Below are 14,108 nucleotides of genomic sequence, written 5' to 3' on the forward strand. Positions count from 1 at the left end.
AAGAACTCTGCTTGTCAAACCACCTCAGCCGCTCCCACAGAAAAAGCTTTCTGCCAAAATGCCAGCTGCAATGCTGACTCAGACCGGGGCATTCTCACTGTGAGTCTGTTGCTGTGACATCACTGAACAAAATGCCCGTTTCCCTGAGCAGAGAAAATCTTGATTTTCCATCCTGATTCTCCTTTGTTACCCTTGTGAAGTCAAGCTGCCCAGCCCCTGCTAGCCCTGCTCTAGACTTCCAGTGTGGCTGCCAAGGTCTTGCTTTCCTGTGCAAGCCACCTCACACTTCCCCAAGCCCAGACAACGGGTGAAGCAGCAGAAGGAGCAGAAGACAACTACAAGTCAATGGGGTTAAAGCAGCCAGGAGGACCCCAAGGCAGAGGGTGATGATCATACAGACCATACCCATGCTTCAAAGTCCTGCACAGCTCCAGAGCAGTACCTGGATCCAGGAGGTTTCTGGTAAGGGTAGTCCTTAGCACAGACCTTTTCAAAGCCTTTCAGACCACCTGTAACAAGGACAGCTGTGGGCAAGAAGGTTTCCAGGGAAGACCTAAAGATGTTCTGGATCTTCTGCGGTATAGACCAAAGGAATATGGACTCTTAAAACTATACTTTAAAAGTCAACTTACAGCACTAGTAAAAAGATGATAAAGCTAGATGTTAATCTTTACATCAATCAGGTCACTCTATGCCTGGAGCTCATTTGCCTTGCAAATACTCTATTGTTACATTCTGTGCCCCTCTCCGCTCACTTAAATTATTAACTCCACCCCAGAAAAGAACTTTGTTGCAATATCCGGAGGAGAGACGGATCGTGCCCCTCAAACCATGGGGCCTGTCAGCTACTCCTCAGAGACCTATGACTTGGTGAGTTGGGCCTGGCTTTGCTTGATAACAGGGATGGCAGAGCTGGGGTGGGCTGAAAGGCCAGGTTTCTGGCCATCCATCTTCTAACCCTCCTGTTGGCAGAGGCAGAGCTTGAGCCGTTTCTTATGCCAGCGTAATCAGTCCTTCCATCCCTTAAGTCCACACTTGACCACAAGCTGTTGCTTGCAGAGAGCTGGTGTAGTGTGGCTACAGCCACTGGGATCCAGGGATGGTGGGTATTCTGCTGGGGAAAGCTACCAGGACCTGTACTGGCAAGCACTAAGCCCAAGTACTGTCCTTGCATGAGGACACAGACCAGAGGCTCTGCAAAGGGCCAGGTGACTCACCTGGAGAGTGAGGCTCCAGCAGTCCTATCCTGTGCTGCTGGCCTCTCCCAGCTTCTGCTGCCTGCTGCCCTGCTGTCTGCACAGCCATTAGACCAATGTGGGCATAAAACACTTATTCTGAGCCAGGCACCTTTTGCACCAGGCTTCAGTGGTACAAATGACTGTGTACACAGTGTGCAAAGCTCTGTACACCTTATTTGGTCTCCTTTGACAACTGGAATACCCAAGCAAACCCAGTCTTCTCTCTCCGTGTGTGAAAACCCTTGGTATGACCACCCTGCTTGCTTGCTTCATGTACCAGCTTCCATACATATGGCTCCACATACGTACAGGCTCCACATACACTCTGCTGAAAGGGGAACGTGCAGCATATTTACAAGAGAGGACTTTTAAAGACTGAAAGATAAATTGCAAGTACTACTTCTAACAGGGAGTGATGACACTAGGTATTCTACTTCATAGTTCTCTTCCCAGCCTTTACAAGTGAAAAAGAGCAGCTGCACCTTATAGAGTATGCTGTGCTATCCAATGGCAAGGACACAGCAGCATTATCATTACCCTCGTTTTCAAATATTGCATCTCAGAATTTATTTTTTTACTACAGTGGCTCCCTGCAGCAGACCTCAGGATTAGTTATTCCAAAAAAGAGAAATGTTGGATTCAATTGTTACCAAATGTTCTGTTCCTCCTTTTTTCCTACACACAGGGAAGAGCAAGCCCTACCCTTCATGCAGAAGATCTGTACAAAGGTCCCTCTGCATGCTCACTGTTGACTTATCCCATCCCTGATCAGGCAGCCACCCACTTCCAGTCCTAGAATTGCAGCAGAGTTCCCAGAACCCTCAGCTTGACATATTCAGTGCATCTCCTGCAGCTCTGGTCCCTGCCCTTCCTGTCTCAGCCCAGACTCTGATTTTTCATCCTCTTTTATTTGTCTTCAACTCATCTCTGTCCACTCCTACCCCTCTGTGTTGCTCTGCTTAGAGGTGCAGGCAAGAACGATTCAAACACAGCTCCCCATAAGCTTCCCCTACCCACAATGAGTGGTTTGCAGTAACAGCCCTCTTTACCTGCTCCGCATCAGCAATCAGATGGTGTCTGATAGTGGCACTCAGCCTCTGCACTTCCGGCTCCAAATACCAGGTGATGCTGGAAACTTGAACACCAGCCAAGCTGCCCATCCACTGCCATCAATGGTGCTGGCGTGGCTCCAAGGGAGGACTGACACTCCAGCCAGCAAACCCATAATTTTCCATAATTTCATTTTTCCCTTCAAAGCTTCTTCCCTTCAAAGTCCAATCTCTCCCCAGTGAAATTTCCCATTCCAACATACCATCTGTTTGGGGTTTTCAGCACAGTCACCTGCACTGCCTGAGCAGCCTGGTTTGGTCACTACATCAAAATGCAAAGGTTTTTAGGTTGTTTTGCTTTTAATCAGAGAGGTTCAAGGATCTGGCCTTGACCAACACATCACAGATTTCTCTGTGTGTTGTTAACTCCTCTTGAAAGGTCCAGGTCCAGAATAGGCAGGAAATACTTTCAAGCTGGGTAGGAAAATAACTGGGAGGGATTTCTTAAGGCCCAAAATCATACCCTAAATCAGAAAAATAAAAAGTTCTTTAGTAATACAAAATGCTTCTCACCAAAGGCTTGCAGCCCCACAGTTAGATTAGCAAGAGCTGGGCAGGGTTATTCCACACTTTTCCCAAGGACTCATTCCCTTGGGAAACTGGAGTGCTCCTGGGGAGTGGACCTTCCTACCATCCACTGCTTGGAGACTGCCTGTGCCTGCTGTCTGCTCTACAAGTTTGGTAATTCCCCATAGACTTATGCCCCACCAGCATGCCCAGGCTTCTTCTGGAAACATGCAGGTAGTTTCAGTAGCAGAGGAGTTTAGATAAGCCCCCACAGTCATGTGCAGATTCACCCAGTGCATTACCCAGGGAAAGCTGCCTGAGAGAGAAGAAACATAAATCACCCTTCCTTAGCTAGGTACAACTCCAGGCTGGTCACAGCTTTGTAGATTTGTAGCCCCTTGGGTGAGCAAAAACCCCCAAAATCAGGTCTAAAACTGTGTAAAGCAGGGCTGGTATTTTTAGACAGGAACTTTAGCTGATGAGGGAAGGAGCAGCAGGTGCAAACTGCTGCAGCTGGCAGTGAAAGGTATGAAAGCATTAGCAGAGACTTCCGCTGTGGTCAACACTGAAGTCTCAACATAGGTCTCCAGAGAGGGTGTGGGTGGGGGACCTCAGGGTGACTGCTGCTGAGCTCTTCCCAGTTGTCACTAATATTCATATTGCCACAAGCCTCCTCCACTGCTCTCTGTTGTGCAAGGCCAGCTGAAGCATGACCACCATCCAGGGAGCCCAACAACAACTCAAGACTTGCCCTCAGCTTCAGCTTGAATGCAGGCTGGTCAAGAAGATACAGCAAACCAAGGGCAAGTCACATCTGCAGCAGCTCTATTGCACTTCCCTTACTGGATATCAGTCTGGGGTCTGAGCAGTGTTTTCCCTTCCCTTTCCTGCTCTGACTGCAATTAATTCAGAACTGAAAGCTTTATCAACAGATTTCTCTCTCCATCATCTATTCCTGTAGCTATGGCACCACAGCACCTCAGAGGCTTTCCTCCCATTGTGTTGAACACTTGCCCCACACCTTCCTCCAAGTGTGTGGGAAGTGATCTCAAAGGCCAGCTGCTGCTGACCCCACCTCACCTTGCACTTTCATAGGCAGCTCTCAGGCCTCTGAGGATGAGAAGAAGGGGACAGGTTCACTGCACAGAATCTGAGGTACAGATGTGCTGTGTGGTGAATCCTACTACCTTCATACCTGACAGCAGGCAGGCAGGACAGGAGTGGTCCATATAAGAAGTGGGTGGGAAAAATCAGGAAAGCTGGTAGAGGAGGGTTCCATTCTATGTGAGAAAGCAAAATTCGCCAGCAGCTAACTTGGCAAGAACCAGAAGATGAAACTGATCATCTGATTGGACACCAAAACATCCCCAAATACTCCAGTTAAAGATTATAGACTGAGCAGCCCTCACTGTCGCAGATGGAGAAAACCCTCTCCACCTGCTGCTGCACCTCTTGGCAGTAGAGGAGCCTTCAACACAAGAGGGGCCTCATCACACTGCAGACAGCATCTCCTCCTGATGTAGGTGGGCTGCAGGACATGGGGGTGCTGTGCTCTAGGTCTGCCAGGTGCAGCTGGGGGACTGGGTTCTTGTGTTGAGAAACTCCCCTCCATTAACAAGACTCTCTCTGTTCCCCAGAGCCAGGTAGAGCTGAGTGGTTACTATGAAGCTGAGAACACCACCCCTTCTTTGGAGGGCTACTTCTGCTTCAACCCAGCCTCATCTGTGGTTGGCAATCAGGGAGACCCCTTCAGAAAGGTCTTCATGCCCCTCATCTATCTGCTGATGTTTGTGTTGGGGACTCTGGGCAATGCTCTGGTCCTGGTCATTTTAGAGAGGTTCAAGCGGTCTCGTACCACCACAGAAAACTTCCTTTTCCACCTCACCCTCGCCAACCTAGCACTGTTGCTCACCTTCCCATTCAGTGTGGTGGAGAGCCTGGCTGGGTGGGTATTTGGGAGGTTCCTCTGTAAGATACTCAGTGCTGTCCACAAGATCAATTTCTACTGCAGTAGCATGCTGCTGGGGTGCATCGCAGTGGACCGTTACCTGGCCATCGTCTATGCGATCCACACCTACCGCAAACGCAGAGCTCGCTCCATCCACCTCACCTGCACGGCTGTCTGGCTCTGCTCTTTGCTTCTGACTTTACCTGATCTCATCTTCATGGAAGTCTGGACAGATGACAGCAACCGCAGCATTTGCTATTTTCCAGAAGTTGGGATTGATGGAAACAATGCATGGCTGGCAACTCGCTTCCTCTACCACACCGTGGGCTTCTTTGTGCCTCTGCTGGTCATGTGTTACTGCTACATGGCCATCATCCGGGCACTGTGTCAGTCCCAGCGCCTGCAGAGGCAAAAAGCTGTCCGTGTGGCCATCCTGGTCACAGGCATCTTCCTCCTGTGCTGGAGCCCATACCACATTGTCATCTTCCTGAACACGCTTACCAAGCTAGAAGCCTTCACCAAGAACTGCCTCCTGGAAGACCAACTGGACACAGCCATCATGGTGACAGAGGCCATTGGCTTCACACACTGCTGCCTCAACCCCATCCTCTACGCTTTTATTGGGGTCAAGTTCCGTAATGACTTCTTCCGGATCCTGCAGGAGCTTGGCTGCATAAGCCAGGAGACCCTGCAAGAGATCCTGGAGGTGACAAGGAAGGGTAGTGGGATAGAGTCTGACAACATCACCTCCATCTCCACTTTCTAGCTGGGAAAGGCTGCCTGCGGGGAAGAACTGGCCTGGGTCTTTCCTTCCCAGTGGCACACTTGCTGTGGTCTCAATTACAAGTTTCACAAGCATCCCCACAACTTTCTTCACTCCCCAGGAAACAGGTCCAATAGCCACCAAACACCCAAATCTCATCAGACACCTTGCTTGGCTCTTCCTGATTCTCAAACTTGTAGAGACCCATCTGGCAACTGTTGGTGAATGCTGGATGTCTGATGGTCACTCTTGTGGAGCTGGATGAAGATGGTCACTCAAGTGGGTTGAAGCTGACATTCCCACCTCTCCCTTGAAAAACGGACTACAGGCATCTTGTGCACAAAGCCAGGCACAGGACTGGGGTGCCAGGGTTAAGGAAAAATGTGCAGCCAAGTAAATGAGTCATGTCAGTAAACAGGTCTCCATTTCACTGGCTAAGGTTGGTACACATGTGCTCAAGGGAAGCCGTGGGACTCGGTGGCCATCGTAACTGGAGAGATGCAGGTAGGACTGATGGGGGCTGCAAAGCTCAATCCAATAGCATGGGTGTACAGTGCTGGACACTCTTTGACTGCAACATTGTCCTCCTGCTGCATAACATCCCCCCAGCCCGCCACAACACCCTCATCTTCCCAACACAGCTCATGCCAGGAGGTCCTCCCACAGACTGAAAGATTTGACTGTCACAGACTCCTTTCCTGACACCAGTTGCATCCTTCCTCACTCATTTGATCTGTTTTACTGCTGTTATGATCTTCTGTGAGCGGCTGCTGAACCAAATGCCTGACTATGCAAAAGTTTTCCTTTAAGGAGGAACACTGTCTGAGGAGATGGCTTCTGTCTTGTGAGCGCACACAGGGGAGAGAAACCACACAGCCTTGTAAAGCTGATAGTATAACATTTTTTTTTTTTGGCAGCTAGTTGTATGGCTATTTATGGGTTCTGAGAGCAAGGAGACCCACTGCCCCAGAGTAAGGGAAAGTCTCCTTTGTTTTTAGCAAGGCTAGAGGAAATGTGACATTTTGCTTTGCACTATGCTTTCTGTTAGTTTTCCTCCACCTGCACCTACAGGGCTTTCAGAGATTAACTGCATCCAGATGTACAGAGGACAGACCTGGGTGGTCATCTTGCCCTGAACTGCAAGTATGCAGAAACTGCTCAGATCAGGGCAGCTTGATGATAATTTGCTTCAAAGTAAGAGCAGCAGCTTTCCCCACCATTAATTCTTGCACCACAAGCTGGTGTGTGGGGAAGCCCCAGCAGACTCAGAACAGCTTGCTGCTGCCTAGGAGGTCTTGTCACAGTTTAACATGGCAGCGGGCCCACAATACTGCTCCATGACGTTTCTGTTCCTAAAGAGTACTGTGGTCTGAACTGTAGGAGAGCCATACATACCAATGCCACTCTCCTCACATGCACACTTTAAAATCTCCTCTACCCTTCACCTCACATTTTAAGCAATGTCGAAACAATGTTAGTTCTCCTGTGGCAACAGGAATTTTATGCTAACCTCACTTCTGAAGTTCATCCCACTAGCAGACGGCTCAGTCCCAGGTGAACTTCACAGTACTCAAGGGCCCTGCTAAAAAGACCAGCCAGTATGGAAGGGGCCACATTACCTCAGCCTGACTCAGGCAGAGATCTCAATAGCTTGATCTCACATTGTGACTTGAGGAGAAAACTCATCTAGTATAAGGCAGTCCTCCATTTCCTGCAGCACCGCATCTTCAAAGATGAAACTTTCAAGTAATGGCAGCTGTGGTTGTTCAGGCACATACATGCAGCAGAGAAGGGCAAGTCTCTTAAGCCTGCAACTGTGTTCTCCACGCTTGTACCAGTGAGAAAACCCATTGCAGAAGCATTGTAAACACCTCCCCAGTAGGTTATGGTGACAACTGTGTTTCTATATGAAAATGTTATTGAAAAAAATAATAAAGTATTCAATAATAATAAAAATATTTACAGTGGTCACAAAGTAAAAAGAAAATCTGCACTCAAATGAGAGTGAACAGACTACACATCTGTTGTTACTATAGCTTTTTGCACTGGTGTGTACAAACCTTTAGGAAGTTTTGAGGTAAGCTGTAATAAACAGGTGAATAAAACACCAGTCTTCTCATGTGTAGTGCTTGTAAGCATTTGTCTGTCACTGTGTCACTCTATTCAAGGGAGAAGACGCATCAGAAAGGACCAAGTGGGCAGATGGCACCTTTCTGACAAGCTCTGCTCGAAGAGCTTAGAGGAGCACCTTGCTCAGATTCCCCTTCACCAGTGCTGCAGAAGGCTCTGCTGTGTTCAGAGTCAGTCCAGACCTGCATTATCTCTCTGCTTTACAGAGCCTCTTCCACTAACCGCAGCACCTTCTGCCTCAGTTTTACAGCAGCTGCTAACCTGACTGGAAAACTGCCTTTACACCTGTTTTTGGCCCACACAGCCTGGGAATGGCTTGGCTCAGAGCTGGCAGACCTTCCCCAAAGAGTTGCCATTGTTCCTCCCATAGCTGCCTGCAGCCAGCCTGCTGAATGTGGGTAAGAAGAAAGCAAGAGGAACTTTCCTTCACTGCATAGGAAGCTCTGCTTTCCACTCAGCAAAAATCTTTACTGTCTCCTCAAAGGTTGCATAGCTGTCATGACACCTTGCCCCAGAGTGGGCTTCCCTGCTATGTACTCACACTGCCAAAGCCACCACCGCAGACCTTCATCCTCCCCAATGGAGCTCTGCTCAGCCCCTATGCCACGGCTGCCAAGTGAGGCAGATGCACCCTGCCCACCCAGGCTACCAGGAAGGGGGATTGAGCCAAGGGGAGCTCCAAGGTGGCTTCTGCAGAAAGCAGGGAGATGATGCGTGGGAAGGCGATGTCACCACCATCCACAGCACAGCCGCTGCACCTCCAGTCCCGGACTGTGCTCTGCAAACAAGGCTCCAACAGACAAACCAGAGGAAACCCTGGTCTCTGATGAAGGCAACCCCAAAGATGGGAACACGAAGACCCTCACAACAGCACACTGCTCTGCGTTTCCTGCAGGGCAACCAAGTCTCCCAGGAGACAGAGCTGGGGTTCCAGCAGAGCATCCTGCTACGCACACAAAGTGATCACAGGGCCGTGGCAGGCAGTGGAGCATGCATGGGTGAGTGCAAGTAAGGGAACGCATGAATGAATGCTTGCCTGGGAGTGCTGCAGAGAAGGGGCTCCCCCGATGCCCACACAAACCTTCCAGCACCTTGCACACTCTCTCTTTCTGCTGCAGTCCAGTGGAAAATCATGTGGAAAAATACAGGCACAGGGTCAGGTCTTGAAATTTGTCTTTTTAATAAAAAGGCACCTATAAAACAGGTCAATACATTACAGGCAGCACAGATACCCAAAAACAAGCCTAAAAATTGTTTCAAATAAAAACCAATAAGATGTCTTCACATATTGTATTTATATATTTATATTTATATATATATTTATATAATGGTACAAAATGACTGGGGAAGTTTCTCCATAGGATGACAGAGAACAGGTCAGTCAACTTTACCTCAATGTGAAAGCTAATTCCAGATGTGTGATTATCCAACATACTGAAAGATGCAGTTTCCTAGCATTTGCTTTTTTGGAGCTGGAAAAACATGGCAAAGTCATGGCTAAAAGATGGGCAAACCTTCTACTGCGATTAGGTGGAGTCAGTACACAGAACTCAAGGTGAGGAGCCGAGCAATAAACTACAAGACACAAGACTAGACACAGGTCACGGCAGCGGGCAACCAGCTGATGGCAAACCTTGCCCGAGTCTAACAAGGACTGGCTGTCACTGAGCCTCCAAAGGAACTCCTGCCACACTGCTGTTTACAGACATGGTTGGGAGCAGCGCCCAGGGCACAGGGGTGTTAGGCAGCATTTCTTCTCCCCATTGTTCAGCCATCACAGTGGTAGGGGTAGGGCTGGCTCCAGGGCAGTGAGATTTTGCAGAAGAGCACCAACTGCTGCTCCAGAGTCCTCAGCTCTGACCTAGCATCAGGATTCCTTCTATGTCCAGGGCAGCTGAGTCAAAAGGCTTATTGGTCACTGAAGGACAGGTCTTCCTTCTGTTGCCAGGCAGAAATAGCATCACACTGCCATGTCCCTGTGAGCGCTCAACACTAGTCTTCTGAGCACTGCACAGCATGTGCCACAAGCCTGCAGGCTCCTGCTGATACAGGGACAATGCGCTGCTGACACAGTGAGGACTGCAAGGCCCAGGCAACTTCTGTGTCAGGCTGGACAAAAGGGACAACAGGGAAAGTACAAACACATGGAGAGCTCAACCAGGCTAAAACAACAGCTATCTACAGGCAGACAAAAAAACTTCCATATAGAAAATGGTATGGCTTCAAATTAGCCAAGACTTGCTGGTAGGTGATGAGCAAAGTTTGGGATTATAATTGGTATTTGGATGTTTCTGAGAAGCTACCAGCAGCCAACAGCCTGAAGAGCAGCCAAGAGAAGCTACAGTCTTTCAGGCAAGTCAAGCTTAGAAAGAGCTACATCTGTTTGAGCCACGTCCTCCCGCCTGAAACACACACTGAAAGGACCAAGAATGCAACCAGCTAACAAGTCAGGTCCAAAGCCTGAGCTGAAGATTATTCTTCTGCTCTAACTGTCTCAGCAGGAGCAGAGAACTTCTCATGATTGTTCCTGTTTAACCACTTCAATCCATGTTACTTGCTCACATTGTATACAACAAACCTCTACAAAGCAGGAGACTAGAGCAGGATCCTTCCTCAGATCCAAACCCATGCTTCTCACCCACCACTACAAAGTGCCCCAAAGCTTCAGTGTATTCTTAACTGGACTTTATGATTCCATCTTCTCACAGACTGGATCAAGACAACTGCTGGGCTGACATTTCAGCACCCACCAGCCTTTCCAAACAGCTTGCAACCTGATAAAAAGCGTTGCTGTTCACTCACTACTTGGCAATCTCCCTTTCCAAAGTCCTCTCCTCCTGGCAACAGCAAGTTGGGAAAGATGAGCTCTGTTATAAGAGAGGTAGTGTGTTAAGCCTGGCTCTGCAGAGATAATCCTCCAATTGTGTGCCCCAGGTTCACCGCTGGATACTGGAATTGCAAGTCCTCACAGAGGTCCAGAGATACTGGGATGTGTGCAGAAACATGCATGCATCATGACACATTCCCCTCTGTGAAAAAACATGGTAAAGACCATCAGAGCTGCATGCAGGAAGACCTTATAGAGTACAGGATGGAGAGGGTGGAGTGCATCCAGAAAAGCCAGAGTTGTCCAAATGGCATGCTTTTGCCAGCCTAGGAATGAGAGATTGCAACTCAACTTGGCCTCTTCCGTCTGAAGCACAGGACAGCCATGCTGCTCACACTGAACGCTGAGGTAGAGTATTGCACTCAAGGACAGGTCCTCTTCAAGAGCTGGACCTCTCCTGTGCCACAGGGCAGGGCTGCTGCCAGTAACTCAGGTTATCATGGAGTGAAGACTGCCTGCAAAATTCTACAGATGAAGGACTGACAAGCACAAGGAAAACCTGGGAAAGCATTCAATGGCAGGGAAGCAGGACACAGTGGTGAAGGGCAATAGACAGGTGTAGGAAGGCTGCAGAAGATCAGGGTTCCCAGCTAGCCTCTCCTGGAAGCACTGGAATGCATCACCTTGCTCACCTCAAAGCCCATCTGTCCCTACCCACCACAACATCTTGCCTACAGGGGACATAGCATGAAGGGAAGAGAAGGGACTAGAGGTGACAGAGCTGATCAAGACCTTCAGGTCCAGCACGTTACCATCTGTGAAGCCCAGATTCTTCATGCTTCTCCAGCTGAAGGGCAAGCATCCTTCCCATCCCAAACATAGCAGCTTCTCCAGAGAGCAGCAACAGCTGCATCCTCTAAAACTGTGGCCTCTGCCCTGTCAGATGATCACCGCTCCAGCAGCATTTCACTGGGGCTATAGCTTGGCGGCCTCCCCCGGCCCAATGGTCCTTGGTCAGTGGTTGTATTGGTGTACTCAGCATAGTATCCATGGGACCTGAGATCTGCGTGACACTGCACCACCCCTTCTCCACACACATGGAAAACCATTCCGATTTGTGAATAACACAGGTCTGACAGAGTCACTCTACAAGGGGATCTCTCAACACCCTGTGCACCCTGGGGATCCTCCTGCCTCCTCCATGGAGAGATTTCAATCCTTGTACACTGTTGCCTTTAGCATGTTTTTTTCTTTCTGTTTTTTAAAACATGTTTTGAGGCTTCTATTAAAACACGGAAATACAGGACAATTAAAAACCAGCACAAATTTTGCCTTTCCCAGCGACCTATTTACAGCTAGTTCCAAAAACCCTCTTGCACATTTTGGTTGCTTAAAAAGGAAGGACAAAAAAAAGAGAGAGGAAAAAAGGGCAAGAAAAACACTAGACGGAGGAAAACCATAAGTGAAAACTTTACAAACTGCCACAAGGTCTGGATGTCCCTGGTTGCCACTCAGGGTTCAAAGTAACAGCCCCACTCCCAGCCTCTTCACCCTCCCCTTCCCCAAAAAAGAAAGGAAAAAGAAACCCAATTCACATCAAGTTTACTGCACATCTGGTTTGCTGTGTAGAGGCAAATCCGATATGAAAAGCATCCCACGTGGTGTCCTCCACTGGCACTGGCCCCCAACCCGCCCCCAGAGAAAGGTTTAAAAATGTTTGTAGGCGCAGCCCCATCCCCGCCCCAGCCCTGAGGGCCAGTCAGGGTTAAAAAGGCAAGTTCGCCATGTTCCCAGGCCCAGGGATATAACTCATCTGGCTGTCCAGGGAGACACTCCGCTGCCTCATCTGGTGTGCGACCATGAGGTTCTGCTGAGGCGGGGGGCCCATGAGAGAGCCCTGAGGTGACACCATATGTCCTGTCTGGGCATACATCTCCCCTGACACAGACATGCTTCTCTGCTTGGCCTGCATCAGCATGAAATTCTGCTGGGCCATCAGGCTCTGCTGCGGAGACATCATGCCCTGGTGCATGCTATTGCCCATCATGCCTTGCTGGGGCGGTATGCCTGTCCTGCCCAGCATGGGCACTTGTCCAGGATGGCACAAGGGCATGCTGAGTCCCCTCTGCACGCCCTGCTGCCCGGGGAGGCTGGGAGCATTCATACCTGGACGCACGGGGGGCTGCTCAGCCATCATGTTCTGCAGGTTCATGAGGTGGAGGTTGGAAGGCTGAGATTTGGGTGCCTGGCTGTCGCTCTTGGGGAAATACTGCAAGGTGCTGCTTGGCTTCTCCGATGGGATGATCCTGGATAGGTCAAACTCCGGGATCCCCGTGGGCGTGGGGCGGATGACCTCGCTGAGCTCGGGGTCGTTCAGCACCGACGCCACCCCAGGAAGCACGGGTGGGTAGGGGTCACCAATCCGAGGAGGGATGTTCTTGCCCATCATGTGCTGCTGAGGGGGCATCTGGCCAGGCTGCTGGGAGGCAAGGTCCTCAGGTGGCAAGGGCATCCCTGGCGGGTAATGCTGCTGCATCCCAGGGCCACCTCCTGCACTGGGGGCCATGGGCATGCCGCCGGCAGGAGATGGCATGGCATTGTGGGGCTGCTGCATGCGGGGGAACACGAGCTGGTTGGAAGGAATCATCTGTGAACTGTTGGGCACGGGGCCACACTGCTGGTTCAATGAGTCCTGGGGACCTGGGGGCAGCATCATGGGGTTCTGGGGGGGCACACCCGCCCCTGGCCCACTTGGATGCATAGGAATGTTGGAGCCCAGAGGGTTTGGGGAGGACATCATAGAGGTGGGGGGTGGTTCGTGGGAAAGGGGCTGCTGACCAGGCAGGTTCATTCCCATGGGGCTCTGAGCGGATCCAGGCCCCACAGAGTTCAAGTGCAGTTGATTTGGCTGATTCCCCGTCACGCCTAAGGACAGGAAAAAGAGAGAAGAGTTAACCCCTCCTACAGACCTTTCAGGGCTGTAAAATCCACATCCTGAGAGCCTGCCAAGCAGTTCTGCTCAGAATGCCCTGAGCATGGAGCATGATGCTCAGAAAGCAGCCCCAAGATGGGCTTACAAAGCACCAACATGAGGAAGAACCGTCTCCAACTCCAGCTCCTCAAGCCCACAAGCACCAGAGGGCTCTTCCAGCTTCATCCAGTCCCATGCCAGATTTGTAACTTCTTACATTCCCCTGATTTTAGAGTCCTGACTGGCTCTGTGTGTGCCTTACATCATGGTCTCATCAGGGCTCTCAGCTACCTGAAAGGCAGCAAGGAGTGACCCTTCACCCCTGCCTGCCACAGGGTTTGCCACCCAGCAAGCTCCAGTGACCACACAACCTTGGGTGCTAAGGAGGAAAAAAGCAGAAGAGTCAGCGGCCCGGCACGGGTGCTGTCTGGGTGGGAAAGTCTGTGCCCATCAGAAAAGCAGAGCAGCCATCAGTGCTTGCGGAGGCAGCCAATGCATTTGCATGCCTTGCGGTCAACTTAAGTGACTGCTCAGCAGTGAAAGAGTCAAAAAGTTAGTTTTTCATTTCCAAAACCGACAAAAATATTTATCAGACGGCTTTAGACCCCTAAATCA

The 14,108-nt window shown here is 50.1% G+C and overlaps 2 protein-coding genes across 4 annotated transcripts in view; one reads left to right on the forward strand and one right to left on the reverse strand.

Moving 5' to 3' along the window:
- Positions 1–831: 831 nt before the first annotated feature.
- Positions 832–5,568, forward strand: CXCR5 (C-X-C motif chemokine receptor 5). Its single transcript, XM_054291547.1, has 2 exons — positions 832–870; positions 4,492–5,568. Exons 1-2 carry the CDS (start codon positions 832–834, stop codon positions 5,566–5,568), a joined length of 1,116 nt encoding a protein of 371 aa, XP_054147522.1.
- A 3,283-nt stretch (positions 5,569–8,851) lies between these two features.
- Positions 8,852–14,108, reverse strand: part of BCL9L (BCL9 like) — a 47,436-nt gene continuing 42,179 nt past the window's right edge. For 2 of the 3 annotated variants that reach the window (XM_054291507.1, XM_054291506.1), the window contains exon 8: positions 10,748–13,447. In XM_054291507.1, coding sequence (XP_054147482.1) covers positions 12,288–13,447 — 1,160 coding nt within the window. In that variant the 3' untranslated portion in view covers positions 10,748–12,287. Of the gene's footprint in view, positions 9,634–10,747; positions 13,448–14,108 lie in introns of those variants that run through there. The other variant, XM_054291508.1, reaches the window with a different exon arrangement.

This window comes from Melozone crissalis, unplaced genomic scaffold, assembly GCF_028551555.1.
Source record: "Melozone crissalis strain CALT ecotype California unplaced genomic scaffold, PUWL_Pcris_2 ptg000092l_1, whole genome shotgun sequence".
NCBI classification, from domain to species: Eukaryota; Metazoa; Chordata; class Aves; order Passeriformes; family Passerellidae; genus Melozone; species Melozone crissalis.

Excerpts from the sequence above, each read along its gene's own strand:
- CXCR5 (XM_054291547.1), top strand. The coding sequence starts at position 832 with ATGGGGCCTGTCAGCTACTCCTCAGAGACCTATGACTTG. Across the intron at positions 871-4,491 it reads CCTCAGAGACCTATGACTTG|AGCCAGGTAGAGCTGAGTGG; the intron begins GTGAGTTGGGCC and ends TCTGTTCCCCAG.